Source organism: Caretta caretta, chromosome 11, assembly GCF_965140235.1.
Source record: "Caretta caretta isolate rCarCar2 chromosome 11, rCarCar1.hap1, whole genome shotgun sequence".
NCBI classification, from domain to species: Eukaryota; Metazoa; Chordata; order Testudines; family Cheloniidae; genus Caretta; species Caretta caretta.
Window position 1 is genome coordinate 45,813,153 of NC_134216.1, and position 12,603 is coordinate 45,825,755.

Consider the following 12,603-nt stretch of genomic DNA (forward strand, 5'->3'; position numbering starts at 1 on the left):
CAGCCTATCAAAAGTTAAGCACATGACTAAGTATTGGCAAGACTGAGGCCAAAGCATTTTCAAATGCACAAAAAGTGAGCAAAGATATTTTTCTGTCAGTTTTCAGTTATAGCAATCATAGGTATTTCAACTAACACATGTTTAGCCATTTTCAGAATGAACACCATAATTCAACAAAATACTTCAGCATGTGCTTATGTCTCAATAAAATCAGTGGGACATAAATACTTGCGTTAAGTGCTTGGCAGAATTGGGGTCTAAATGCACAACAAATTAGTTTTCCTTCAACATTTTTTTTAAACACACACATGGCCCCTCAAACACAAAACAAAATTCTATAAGCTATTCAAGGGGCAGAAGGAAAAAGGGGCAGAAGAAAAATGGCAAGAGATAGAATATTGCTATTTGCATATTCTGAGGAAGATATTCCAGTAATGCCGATTATATAAATATGTAAGGTAGGTAGATAAGAAAGCACAATATTTTCAGTCAGAATTGTGAGTTGGAGTTTATGGAAACTAACACACATAGCCACCAATATTTAATGTGTTAAAAATGTATTTTCAGATTTTGCAGTGTGGTTCTGTTTATTTCTGTCACAAGAAATCTTTAAAGGAGCAGTTAAGAATTTACAATGGTCTAACTTTTGCTGCAGTGAAAGCCTTACAGTACTTACCATTCAGTCTTTGGACACAAAAGAATATTCTTTTATTGACTATGCTAAGTACTGATAGTTACATTTTTGCTGCTTTTACCTCCTAGCTTTTGATTACCTATCGCCCTAATCCTAAATTTGGAAAGTCTTTTAAAACTTGTTCCAAAACTTCCACAAGGATAAAAGAGCAAATGGGTCATTTCTCCTCTCTTTACACTGATTGCTGATTTTCAAAAAGCTAATCTGACAGCCTTGTATCTGAATCAATGTCAAAGAAGATTTTTTTTTTTTAAATGAATGCCATATGCAGAGAAAATAGTCTGAGGGCAGTTTTGAGCTGCATGCATATTGCAAACCATCAAGAAGTTAATTGATTCTGGGTTTAAGGTATGTTCAGGTTTTCCAGTGATCCTAGTTATTACATATGAATTTCTAATAACCGTGAGTGTAATAATAATAAAAAAGGGATTTGGAAATTCTATAAGGATCCTAGTCTTTGCATTTGTTAATGCAAAAAACCTGAACAGATTTAAAGGATGCCTGGAATAAGCAACTCCATGTTTCAGACAAATGAGATTCCTGGGGAGTAACACGACAATCTACAGCCCATTTGGGAACGCCCTGATTTGGAGTGGCCAACTACTAGTCAATGAGGGCACGGCCAGCAGCAAACTCCTGGGGCAATACTGGCTGCTTGTTTACATGGGTTCTCTCTACTTTTGGCTTTAGAAGAGGGTGGGAGTGAGAAAATGAGCCTCTCCAAGGGAGGCTTCGGTCATAGGACTAGGAAAGCTTTGCTGGGAACCAAGTGGGAGCTGTACTGGGGAGGGCACAGAGTACTGATGCCAGGAGGTCAAATGGCATGAAGGCAAGTGTGTCCTGCAGCACCACAGTTGAGTCAAGTCACCTGTCTCTAATGGTCTCACAGTAGCCTTTAGAAAAGATGCCAACAAGGATTCTTCACTCACTCTCAGTGCCAATCCTGATGCTACCCCCCATTCATTCCCATTTTCCTCCTACTTAGGAGTAGAGATTTTCTGTTGTAGAGCCATGGAAGGAACAGAGCACCCTGGCACTCCAAATGGCAGGACTGGGAGGGCATTAGAAAGACAGTGACTGGCTTAACTATGCAGAAGGATGGGGGTGGGGGGCAGAATGGGAGAGAATTCATGGATGCCAGTGCCAACCAGCTGGGCTGACCTGGCTGCCTGAGCATCAGGATTCCTCCTATGCCCTCCCAAATACAGCTTCACTGCACTATTCTCAACAAAATTCCCAAGCTTCCTCTTCTATTTTAGGGGTTTAGTTGTTTCTCCCCATCTCTTTGGGAGAGGCTTTTGCATTAGTGCTGTCCTGCAGGGGGCCCAGCCGACTAGTACAGAACAGGAGCAGCCTCTGAGAATGTCACATGGGCTAAGTTATGTTTTTTAAAAAAAACTGGAAAACAGACTAAGTTCTCTTATGTTCCTTACGCAATGGATATTATTTAATTCCATATTTTATGAAAAATTCTCCGCGGTTTAAGTAAAAGTTGTTACAACACTAGAAGTATTGTTCACTCTCTCATACCTACCAACTTCCTCTTACAATCTACTGCTTTTTAGTCACTTGGTATAAATTCAGGCCCAAGCATCAGAAGGGAATGCCTCCCATTTTAAAGTAATGTTCTAACAAACCTCAAATGGAGAGGTACAATGTTTGATAGATTCTGTATGTTACAATGACCAAGAAAACAAATACCTACAGAGAAGCATAGAAATGTAGGGCTGGAAGGGTTGTGGAGAGGTCATCTAGTCCAACCCCCTGCTTTGGGGCAGGACCAAGTACATCTAGACCACCCCTTACAGGCGTTTGTCTAACCGGTTCTTAAAAATTTCCAATGACAGGGACTGCACAACCTCCCTTGGTAAGCTATTCCAGCTATCCTTATAGTTAAAAATTTTCTCGTAATATCTAACCTAAATCTCCCTGGCTGCAGGTTAAGCCCACTACTACTTCTAACTTCAGTAGACATGGAGAACAATTAATCCCTGTCCTTAGCCCTTAACACACTTATAACGGCCCTGACCACACTGAAGACTATCAGGTTCCTGCCAGTCTTCTTTTTTCAAGACTAAATATAACCAGTTTTTTTTAAACCTCCTCGCCTTATAACCTATACTCCTAGTGGAATTCTGCCCCACTGCACATGCTCAAAATTCATGTGCCACGCTGAATTTTGTTTTCATCGTAGAAAATACATTCTGCTGGAAAGGTGCTGCAGTTACTCTGTTTGCCAACTAGGGGCTGCTGTGGAGAAAGAACAGAGAGCAGCCACACCCATGCGGGAGCAGACCCAGTAGCAGATAGGGAAGAGAAAGAGATTGCTTTCCTCACAGCGCCCTGCCAGTGCGGCCAGGTCAGGAGGCACAGAAATATGAGGGGGGTGGACAGCATGGGACAGATGGGGCGGGCTGCTGGGAGGGGTCACAGTCTGAGGTTCAGAAGGGCTAGTGGAGAGAACAGACTGGGGCAGCAGCTGAATGGGAGTGGGGGTGCAAGGACACATGGGGATGGGGAGGCGTGCAGGGACACATGGGGACAGGGGCAGATGTGCCTCACTGAATAAAGGGGCTAGGGGTCAGCCATGGTATGCATGGTGGAGGCTCCCTAACAATCCCTCCCCACTCCAAAAAAACCTGTTCCATACTTCTCCACCCACACCATCAACCCTCAAAGTTCATACCCAGGCTCCTTCCCAACAACTTCATCCCTCTCCCTCAACTCCCCTGTTACCCCGACTCTCCCAAGCCTTTGCACTGTTTCTGAGAGATGTAGGAAATATGTTTCTGTATTGTAGTTTAAATGAATTATTACTCAGAGTTCTGTATTAATATGCCTAGTAAGGAATATATTTGTCAAAACACATTTCCTGAATCTTTTTTTTTCGTCCGTATTGTTACGGACATAGTTGCCGACAGGTATTTTGCAATAAATTACCAAAATAATTGAAACTGGCGTGATTACATTGTGTTGTTTTCACAAATAAAATTTTGCAGAATTTTAAAATATTGTGTGCAAAATTTTTAAATTTTTGGTGCTGAATTCCCCCAGGAGTAATCTATGAACCTATGACATGTCTAGCCTCTCTCACAACTGTATCACATTGTTCTCTTATATTTCACTTGTGAGCCACTTAACCCCCAGATTCTTTTCAGCATTACAACCACCATGCCATTTATTCACCATTTTGTAGTTGTAGCTTTTATTTTTCCATCCTAAGTGTAGTATTTTGCACTTATCTTTATTGAATTTCATCTTTTTGATTTCAGACCAACTCTCCAATTTGGAGAGATGGTGGAAAAAGTTGCTCACTTACAGCTATGGGCTACTCTCACCAATTGCTCCTATTCTCCCATGTTTCACTCTCCCCATTGCCTACTCTGCATTTTACTGCACAGTGGAACAGAGAAAATGAAGCAGGGGAAAATAACAGAGAACAAGTGAGACAATGCCACAAAATGACAAAACTGGAGCATCAGGCCAAAGGCTATCTCCTGCCAAGAAAGTGAAGGTTGCATAAGTTCTCCCACACCCTTGAATTGGGGGCGGGGGGCGGGCGGGGGGGAGAGAAGGTGCCCACTGTGCTCCCTTTTCCTTGATTCTTATTCAAATTAAAAAAAAAAACAACCAAATCTGAAAATATTTTACAAAACAGGCCTTAATAGCGGACAACTGTATGTTGAATTTAGACATTTCATTCAAATTGGATTTTTTAAAACAACAGTACATCATGTTTCTGTTCACTGATATCTGAACTGTATATCCTGGAGTGCATACCCACCCAAGCCACAGTACACGAGTCATTAGGAAAGATTGGTTGAAAAAGCTTTCCACTTGACCAGAAAAGAACAGAACGTTGGCATTTCAGCACTTGGACTTCTTCTGTGCTTTCCCCCTCGAAATAACTCACTATGGACTACTCACTTGTCACATTTATTGTATTTTAAAACACAGAGGTTTAATTTCAGCAGTACAAATGACCTACACCAGCACCACAAATGTTGAACATTCTTCATTAAATGGTTATCCTTATTGTATTTAATTACAAGTAACTATAACTTAATGACTGATGTTGAACAAACCCTTGAGGTCAAATAAAATCTTCCCTCCCAACCTCCCACCCCACCATACTACTGTTTAACGTTAACTTTGCCTTATTATCATATCAGATTTTTACTTAAGGTATTCTGCTTATTTGTCTAGAAAGATATTCTAGCTAAGTCACAAGAAAAGCCTTAAGGAAAGGGATGTCGAAAAGAAGTATATATGAGATTAATTTCAAACCACTGAGCCTGTAACATTTACAACTAATAAGGATGAAAAAACAAAAAGAGGAATGGCTTACAGGATGACATGGGAAGAAACTTTCTTTACACTACAACTTCAAATGCTTCCTGAACTTCCCTAAATTCCATATGAATTATTTAGAGTGCTCTCTTTCTTCTTATTGGTGAAATCTTTAGGGACATCTTACACTTTACATATTAAGTAGACAGTTATTTATCCCCAGTCACAGAAGACAACATTGTGTCTATATTTGGGCTGCTACGTTCCCATCCCCTTTCTTCCTTAAATTGCATTTCTATAGGAATATTTGGAAACTGAGAACATATTATAATCCTGGCAACAGGAAGAAACATTTGTCTATCATCAGAGAGAAAGAGAGAGTGTTTTCTTTCTGATCCTTTTTAAAGGGAAGGAGGTTCCCCCTCAAGTCACTTTGATTTTTCTGTGCAGAACAATGGATGACCAGACATTAGATCTACTGATGTGCACAGGAGACCAAATTTCAGTTTGGACAAGACTCATTCACAATGATAGTATGAAGGGTCAATCCACACTCAGAACACTACTTGTCACAATGCAGTTTTATTTTTCACTAGCCTTGTAAAAGATAAAAGGATGCAACTATCCTTGTTTGCAATCCCTTATATATACACACACACACCATTTTATGTAAGTCGGAACATAATCAATCTTAGAAAAACATAGGGTGCCTATAACCTTGGCAACTAATACCAAAAATTAAGAGGTATAAGGAGGAGATGAATTTAGCAAGGCCAAGGACTGTACCTTCAAAATGTTTGCTCTTGCCTGAGTGACAGCAGAAGAGGAGCATCCGAATAGTCCACAGTGGTGGTGCCATGTACAGAATATACACTACAGCATTGTACAACAATTTTTGTAGTCAAAAGCATGGAAAGTGGTTTGAAACAGCTTTATCATCATAATCAAACCACCATAAAAGCAGCAAAGCTCCATTTCCAAAACTTCATTTAATAGTCTGCCTAAGTCTTTTTGCAGCTAAAGAATATTTTAAAAGCAATAGGTCACCGTAGTTTTTCAGAGGTATCTACAAAGCAATCTGGAACACTGATAAGCATTCTTTAAGAAATATCCATTTCAATCAGGTATGCATCATTCTAACAGGCTTAGAGTTGACATTCCTGATAGGAAAAAAAATTATACATACCTCAAAGCCAAGTCTATCTTTCTCTTTCCAAAAACAAAAATGTGTAACCTTCTTGTCCCAAAATTCATCAGGTTTTACTACACAAACAAGTGATACCTCAGCTGGAACAACATTCTGCAAAACAAATGAAAACAGATAAAACATTCAAGATTAAATTCTCATTTATGACAAAATCAACTTGCATTTAGACAGCACTGTTTATCCAGGATCTTAATACTCTCTACAAATATGAATTAAACAAGGCTTACACCATCCAGGTGACATAGGTGGCTGTACACTAATTCTACATAGAGAAATTATACAGCAATTAAGTAATTTGCACTAAATCACACAGTGAGTCAGAAGAGAGCTGGGGAAAGAATCAGGTCTCTTGATTCCCAAAAGTGTACTCTAACCACTAGCCACCCTCCATCAGTAATGGAAAACAGAAAAAACAACCCTATTTACCTGAATGAATATTACTTGCAATACTGTGGTAACAAAACCATGTACTATGGAAAAGAAATTAAATTGCAAGCTTTATACAAGCTAACTGATACTATATTTCAAGTCAGAACTCCAAAGCTAGGTCAACACAATAAAGAAGTAAGTCAAGTTAGATGAGAAATATATACTTTACTATTAAATCAGGATTTAAGATCAATGGATCTGCTATTATAATGTAAATATCATGTTTACTGTTCCCAGAATAGAAACGCTCTGTATCATTAAATTGATTAAATATTTTTAATGATGCATTAAGTTGACAAACCAATATTTTCCTTACAAAACCTGAGTTCAAATATATTTTGCCTATTTATATATTGTCCTCACATCACAGGACAGGCAGCTACACACATTACTCTTCTGTGAGGTCATCAGTTGTAATATAGGACAAAGATATATGAATACAGTACTGAGGACTGAAAAGCACTGTGAGTAGAACTGATTTTAAATGATCTTGTTTTAAGATGAAAAACAATTAATATAGGACAATTAATTAAAATTGACCCAAAATTTAGATTTTAAAAACAAGGTTTGCAAAACCTAAATCTAATAGGGGAAAAAACAAAAACAAACAAAAAAACAACTTGTCTTCATGGGTTTCTCTCCACACTCACAGAAACGGTTGTTTTTAAACACACATTCCCCTACAGCGTTTCCAACCCAAATACTGCCTCACTAAAAAAGTAAAGTGACTTAATTGATTTTCTTTGTCCAACCAGAGAAATATGAGAAGTGATCAGCATAAATAAGTGATTTAGATTTTCTAAATGATAATTTGAGAGAGATGATTACTTGCAGGAGCAAGAAAATGTATTTGAAATATCATTCTTCATAACAGAAACAATGAGACACATTACATGTACAGACAGAAGCCCGGAATCAAGTGCTTCTAAACATCATTATTATTCTAGAACATGTGACCCACATCCTGTTGAAGAGCACGCATACAGACTTAAGGAAAGAGGCAACAGGCACTTGACAAAAGAGAAAAGGTTGGGGGTCCAAATGTCAAATCTCATTAAGTCAGCAGTCAGTAGCTCTTAAAGTTACTCTTAAGGCGAAAAGGAAAGAGTTGCTCTTCCTGAAAAATCAAAATGCAGGAAACTAACACTCACTAAAAACTGACAAAGGATAAGTAATCAGTCAGCCAAGCAGAGAAGAATTAGCAGCCTATCGGTGTAAGTGATGGATCTATGAAGCAGCACCTCCCACTTCTATTAGGTATATTTTTAAATCCACCCGAGAGAAGTTTTATTTTTGCAGAGAGAATTTGAACCTCTCAAATTTGTAAAAATATTTATAAAAAAACATCACTGTCACAGAGAGACCTGTAACTTCAGTGGACATGAAAAGCTTGGTCCCTTGATACAGTATGAAGTAGCACTAATGCTCACTATGGAAGCTGGAAAGAAGCCCACAAATTGTTTGTAGTTAGGAAGCAAAAACTGCTTTGAAACCAAGTAGCCAGGAGGGTTCTCTTTTGAGCAGAGAACTGCCTATTGTATTCAACATATACAAATCCTGGTTACCTTACTTAGATGAACAGTCCTATTGACGTCCTCTGCAACGGGATTTGGCTTTAAAGAGACTATTGGTATAGCTAAAATGAGCAGGATTTGGTCCTTGGCATTTTCTACCACAAGACTGCACACAGAGGGCCAGCTCTGTGTGGGGGGGAGGGATAGCTCAGTGGTTTGAGCATTGGCCTGCTAAACCCAGGGTTGTGAGTTCAATCCTTGAGGGGGCCGTTTAGGGATCTGGAGCAAAAATTGGGGATTGGTCCTGCTTCAAGCAGGGGGTTGGACTAGATGACCTCCTGAGGTCCCTTCCAACCCTAACCTTCTATGAATCTATGAATAATGCTAGACCTACATATCCATAACTGACATCAAAAAAATATTTAAACTGCAAATAAACTTTAATTTCTGACCTAAAAAACAACATTGCATAGAAATGCAAAAGCAAATGTACATTAGAAGAATAAACAATTTAGAATCATTATTTGTGATACGAAAGTTGGTGAAGAGTCATATCCTGTTGAAAATTTTCAAGATCATGTTATTTATTGCTCATATGGGTGTAGCTCAATATTTTGAAAGCTTGATAAAGTGTTACCCTAATAATTGAACAAACAACATTCCAAGGTCCAGATTTTCATCCCAGCGTCTAAATTTGTGCAAGACAAGGCATTCTGGGAACCCTAAAAATTCAAATGTCCATGTTAAAATTGAATAAACTCCTAGTTTCCCTTTCTGAGTGCACAAGTAAAGTACAAATTTTGAAATGCCCAAATGTGAACACCTATAAAGTTACATGTGCAATGCAGGGCATGCAAATATAGAGGATTCTTTTGAAAATGTGGCCCTAAAGTCTATTCTTTCAGTTTCAATTTAATGTATTAATTCAAATTATTTGTCTTTACCAGATTCATTACAAATTGAAACTGCAAGATTATAGTTATTGTGCTTATTCAACTAAGCTCTTTCCCTCTACCCCTTATTTAAAAATGAATAGTTTTGTGCTTCCTTACTTTCTGAGTACTTACTCATAAGAATGATCCTGCATTCCACATCTTCTCTCTTATTTCTTAGAAATCGAAATTAGAGGCAAATGCATTTAGTCTTTCCCCACATGCTACAATTAGATTTCTGTAGCTGGTACTAACAACACAGCAACATACCTGTATTCTGTACTAGCTGGAGCTCCTGGAATGGCTTCATAAATAACCAAAAGCAGAGTGCCCAACCAGCAGTCTAGATTGGAAATGACAAAGGCTGGAAAACCACTGCCATGCCTATATTGAAGAGGGAAGGCCACAGCCTCCCGATTAGCCATAGATTATGAAAGGTCACAGAAACACCAAAGAATCTAGGAGCATCAATGATCCATATGCCCCAGACATTGTAAACTATTCACATTTAACATGATAATACACTTGTAGAAGTTTTATCTATATCTGAACTGAAGGCTGCTCAGATCAAAACTAGGTTCTGTCATTTCCCATAGTTGCACCTCGGCAGTAAAAAGAAGAATGACTGTGTAATGCATTTTAGAGTTCCATAGGCTACATGTGTGCTGCATGTTGGAGTCCCTTTTGCCAGAGTTCTCATGCTGTGCAGCTCTAAATAATGGTAAACTTTTCTTCTGAGTTTGTACAACACATAGCTCAATGGGGTCCTGATCCAGGAGCTCCTAAGAACTACTCGAATACACATTAATAGTAGGAGTATCAGCTAGTTTTTTCTCACTTTTTTTTATTTACAGATTTTGTATTCATTGAAGTGTTATTTTCAATATTCCGCTTTTTCACCACTCCCGACATGTAAGTGAGGCTCCTAGCAGAGATGCAGTCACAATATGATCTGCTTCACCATCAATAACCTGATAATAGTCTACTCTACATTTTCTTTTCATCAAACCCAGATTCTATTACACCTTACTTTTGCTAAGCCTGATCAGAGGTGGGGATATTGATAAAAGCAAACCCAGCAGAGAGACATTACTCCTCTTTTAGATAGGCTATTTGGGTTAAGTGGGAAGAAAGGAGGGAGTGAGGATGGAAATCTCTGCCTGCGCTATCTGAAGTGGACATATGCCTGGCTTCCACCAAAACAGTTTGCAGTCTCAGGTTCTATCCACCTCTTTTCCTTGATTCGGGGAGTTTCAGTGCCCCAGGATTATCAATCATGAAAGGCTGGCTAGCAGATACAACAATTCCTCTTTAATATGGGCTTGAAAGTCAGACACAAGCACCTCTTCTAGGCTAGATACTGCAATGTGCTATATTTAGGACTTCCCTTGAAGTCTACTCAGAAGCTCCAGTTACCACAAAATTCAGTGGGCCCCCTCAGGTGCTCACAGCACTGAACGGCTGTACTCAAGTTTTGCTCCTAGAAATGACAAGGAAGCCCATCACCATATTAAAAAGAAGGCAGCCTCCAATCTGCTCCATTTTACACAAAATAAAACAATCCTAGGATCTTAGCAAATAGCTTAGGTGACCCTCAGTTGGAAAAAATTTGAATAACTCTTTATAGAAGTATATAAACCCCTTTTCACATTAATTGCTTCTACTTACAAAATTCTGTGCAACATAGCATATATTCTGTAATTAAATTACAAATGGATTGTTTCCCAATAAAGAAATTTCAGCTGTTACAGTAACGCAGCATTTTGACTTCCATCTATAAAACTAATCTGCTGACTGTGAATACATAAAAATTGATTTACCTGGAGCATTAAAACAACCGTCTTTACCACATTCCATTGAGATTTTCTGCCATCCACTATCACAGTAAATCCTCTAGCTTTACACTTTTCACTAAAACAAAAAAGAGATACTTTTAGAAAACAGTAAAACTCAAGAACAAAATGTCAGATATCACCGTGATTAGCTTGGCTTGACTTTCGTCACAACCATTTTAAAAGTAGGACACTGCTAGGAAATTTTGCCATTTTACTTACTAAAAATCTTCCCTTAAAAATTGAAGTATGTTCACTTACAAAATATGTTTCCTTTAAATTGCTCAGGCATTCTTGTTTGTTATTGTACCATACTAGCAATTTTTAAACAGCATTAATACATTTTCTGGAATATCAAATATTTATTATATTTTTGTGTTTATATTGTAGTTCCTCTTATCAAGGATCATACAGTACCCTATAAACATTACACAAATAAATATCACAAAATCCCTGTGAGGTAGTACAGTATTTTATAGATGGGTAACAGATGCATAGAGGGGTTAATTTTCCAAAGGTCACCCAGGAAGTCTGTTGTAGAGGGAACAATATAAATTCCATATCCTGTTCCTAAATCACTTGATCTAGCTCACAATCCAGGAGAACATTTAGGCTCATGCTTAATTTCAAACATGCATTTAAGTGTTCCTTCTGAATCAGGGCCCTTACTACAACATACAAAAAGCCAGCCAGAAGAATACAGACTTTGCAAGCAGATATAAAAGGGGAAAATGTAGTTCAAATTGACAGTACTTATTTACTCCCTTTTTAAATTAACAACTTTAAGTACAAAATATATAATTTTTAAAGAAGTATATAGTCATACCAAAAAAATGTTGAAAGAACATTAAGGTTACAAAGTCAAGAGCTCAAAGGTTAGAAAATGCCAGCACTAAGGTTGTCTGTGCCCAGCGTCTGCATCCTCCTCCTTCTTGCCTAGGTGTCAGCAAAGGGAACATACAGAACACAGAAAATCTCTCTCCATACTCTCAATTCCAGTGCCAGGCACCACAGCATCTAGCAACATGAAGAGTCCTGCTCAGTGCCTGTAGTTCTAGGCTAGGGCATGTTTGTCCAGATGGAACATTCAGAGAATTTAGCTGTTGGTGTCTAATGAACCTTCACTGAGCCCATGAATATAGCAATTTTCAGAGGCTTATAACTTGGTCAAATTTTGGTGGACTCAGGGTAACATACTTGCCAAATTTTAAGTCTCTGCTTTAAATCTGAAGGCTCTCGAGCAGTGGTTCCCAAACTACGGTTTGCGAACCCCTGGGGGTTTGCAGAAACAATTTTGTAATGGCAGACACAGCCGTCCCTGGGGACTCTAGGCATGGCGAGGGCAGCAGCCAGGACCCAGGTGCGTGGGGCCAGCAGCCGGAGACCCATGGAGCATGGGGCCAGCAGCTGGGGACCCTGGGCACGCAGGCAGCAGCTAGGGACCCTGTCCCTGGCAGACAGGAACTTGGGCAGCATGAGGGACAGAGTGGGAGGGGGAGCTGCGCTGCACCTGGGGGGCCATCCAAGCTCAATTGTCCCTGGCCCCGCAACCCCCTGATGGTGGAAGAAAAAGTATTTGCGTATCAGCCGGAACCAAGGTCATTGTAGCCAATGTGGTGGTAACAATCCCCAGTCAGTCCGTATTCAGTCATTCTCTGTAGCATGGCATTTTACTCTAATGAGACTTGAGTGAATCTTCTCATTT

At 39.1% G+C, this 12,603-nt stretch overlaps 1 protein-coding gene across 9 annotated transcripts in view; it reads right to left on the minus strand.

The window, feature by feature from the left end:
- Positions 1-12,603, minus strand: part of SESTD1 (SEC14 and spectrin domain containing 1) — a 122,680-nt gene that overhangs the window by 62,401 nt on the left and 47,676 nt on the right. For all 9 annotated transcript variants that reach the window (XM_048869551.2, XM_048869555.2, XM_048869553.2 and 6 more), the window contains 2 exons: positions 10,887-10,977; positions 6,171-6,284 (listed from right to left, as the gene is read on the minus strand). In XM_048869551.2, coding sequence (XP_048725508.1) covers positions 6,171-6,284; positions 10,887-10,977 — 205 coding nt within the window. The remainder of the gene's footprint in view (positions 1-6,170; positions 6,285-10,886; positions 10,978-12,603) is intronic.